General features: G+C 48.5%; 1 protein-coding gene across 1 annotated transcript in view; it reads left to right on the top strand.

The window, feature by feature from the left end:
• Positions 1-415: 415 nt before the first annotated feature.
• The window catches only part of LOC126575006 (facilitated trehalose transporter Tret1-like), a 4,539-nt gene continuing 2,371 nt past the window's right edge, over positions 416-2,583 (top strand). Inside the window, exons 1-2 of the mRNA XM_050235476.1 lie at positions 416-556; positions 1,922-2,035. Coding sequence (XP_050091433.1) covers positions 1,955-2,035 — 81 coding nt within the window. The 5' untranslated portion in view covers positions 416-556; positions 1,922-1,954. The remainder of the gene's footprint in view (positions 557-1,921; positions 2,036-2,583) is intronic.

The following is a 2,583-nucleotide window of genomic DNA, read 5'->3' as shown; positions in this document are numbered from 1 at the left end:
ACTAAACTTGTTGCGAACATGACCGATTGTATAATCAATTCACTTGACTGCAGCTGCGTCACCGACATTCAAATGAAGATCGCAGCTGATCGCTTCCTTCGCCCGGCCCCCCAAAACAACGCTTCTATTGTGCATTTTGGCAGAGAGGGTCCACTCCTCTCTCCGTAGACTCTTGCAGGAGAGACGGACTGCATTCCCACCCATACAAAAAACACGGTCCGCGGACCAAAGTGAAAAGTGAGAGTGGATCCCCAAAAAAAAAACGTGCGCCCACGAGACGCCAGCGGCCGTCAGCGTGCTGTCGAGTGGACGACGTGCACGCATTCGGAGTGATAAGGGGAAGAAAAGAAAATGAAATACTCTTACCGTTGCGGTTTCGCACTCGACCGCGTGGAGCTGCTGCTCAGTTTGTTGCGATCGCGAGCCGCGATCGGTTGTTGTTCGTTGTCCGTTGAGATCGTCTAGCACCGAGGTTTTCGGGCGGTGGCCTACCGTCCGTGGGCCATTATGCGATAGGAGTGCTCGCGAGCCAAACCAAATATTGATACTGCAAAAGGTGTGTATTGGTGATCGTGGATGACGGAGTGACGGAGCGTCCGGCAGGTAGTGGCCGTTGAGGTGCAGCACAAGTTACTTAACGTGCCGAGTAAAACCATTGTGAGCATTGTGAGTGCCAAGAAGTAAATGCACGGCGCGCAATGGCCACGCGGTACCGTGCTGTTGAGGCCACGGAATGCTGAGCCATCACCTTGACGTTTGCTGGATGGCCTCGTGGAGTGAAAACAGAAGATGATCGCTCTATGGTGAAATGCTCTACAGACGCAACTGTGGCCGGGCGTGCAGTTACGGGCATCCTGTTGCCGTGACTGAGTGGCGCCGTCAGTTGAGTGGAGGTTGAAACAAAAAAGGGAACGCGGAACGATGGGGTCACAGGAAGATATCGGAGCGCTGACCCAGATCCAACGTTGGCCAACGATTTCAACGTTACGTTGGACGACGAACCGGATATTTAAATTTTCGGTCAACAAGCAACAGATGAAAGCGAATGGAAACCGGGCCGCAGATCTGCCAGAAGATGCCAGATTCGTCGTTACAGCAGCAGCAGTGTGGCGTTCACGTGGGTCACGGGCCCCTTTATGCCGATGGTCACCGATTGATTGGTGCTCTTGAAGTGATAATTCACTGTGTGGACTGTTATGCTATGTGCGATGCGGTAATGTGCGATTGCAAAGTGCGAGTACGCTTGCAAGATACCTCAACAGCAACCGATCGTTGGCGAGATGGATTTGATTTGCCTACCAATAAGGGGATGGTCACGCGCAAAATGGATACGCGAGATTGCGGCTGTCCGTTTAGCAAGTATTAGGCAAATGAGTCAAGCGGTTAAACGTTTCCGCTTTGCCAAGATGATATGCTAATTGTTCTCCACTGTTTAGCGTCACTCGGTGAGCTATACTGCTTTCGGAGACAGTAAGTTGACTTTTTAACTTTGAATTTCAAACCAATTTACGTCATACGTGATCGAAAACACTTCGTGACCATGACCATGGACGTGTTACAATTTCGATGCCGTTCGGTGCATTGTTAGCAATCCGTTTGCCGTTTGGTTGCTCGTGATGCAAGTTCCTATCAAGCTGTGACACACTAACAATCATGCCCCGCGGGTGGCTAAGCATCGCGGTCATTGACCGTGATGCGCGAGATTGCCACGATGTTCGTCCGTGCGTTCGTCCGCGTTGCTTATCAAATGTAGGTCAACGCGGCAGTTTCAGAAGACACACAGCACACGACTAATCCATCGTCGTATCTTATCGTGCGCTTTCCCCTTTCCGTTCGGCCCTTTTTTCGTAGTGATGCAACCCTACGCTCTGGTCAGGTCTGGTGGACATTTCTCATCTCGCTATTCTTCCGCTATTTGCAGCAATAAATCGGTGGACGACATCTCGCACGCAGCATGATTATCAAAAAACCCACGGCCGATCAAGCGTTCATCGAGAGTAATGTCGCGAAACGGTTCTCGCCACTGGCACGACAGGTGAGTGAAGCGGATAAAGGGGAAGTGATTTACCATTCGCGCCGCCTGGCGAGGGGATTAGTGCGAGAGTGATAGCATTGTTGGCGCACAGTGAGCACATTGTTTGTTACTTTCTTCTCCGGCTTTTTGGTCTTTGGTCGGATGTTGTTCTGTTTCTTTGTGGCTGAAGACCGAGGAGAGTGGGAGGTATTAGATTTGTGGTTTCTTTCTGACTGAATGGTTACAGTCTAAGAAGATAACGCTTCCGCTAATGATGCAAAACAAAATTTTGTCGAGTGTGATAATCCAGTATCGGGCAATAGAATCCAGATCTCTAACATGCATAAGTATGAAAATAGTAGAATATATTGAAAGCAACTGTTGTCACTATTCTTGAATCATGTTTTAAGGGCGCATGTTATTGAATTGTTTTAATTATGGCTAAAAGAAATGATCAAATTAAAAGTAGGCATCAACATACTATTGTTTGCTCGATGAGTTCCTTATGCTTTGTATGTTTTGGTTACAATAATCTTACCCCATTTGATGTTACATAAATTAAATGGAAG

This window comes from Anopheles aquasalis, chromosome 3 (assembly GCF_943734665.1).
Source record: "Anopheles aquasalis chromosome 3, idAnoAquaMG_Q_19, whole genome shotgun sequence".
NCBI lineage: Eukaryota > Metazoa > Arthropoda > Insecta > Diptera > Culicidae > Anopheles > Anopheles aquasalis.
This window is presented reverse-complemented; position numbering and strand designations above follow the sequence as displayed.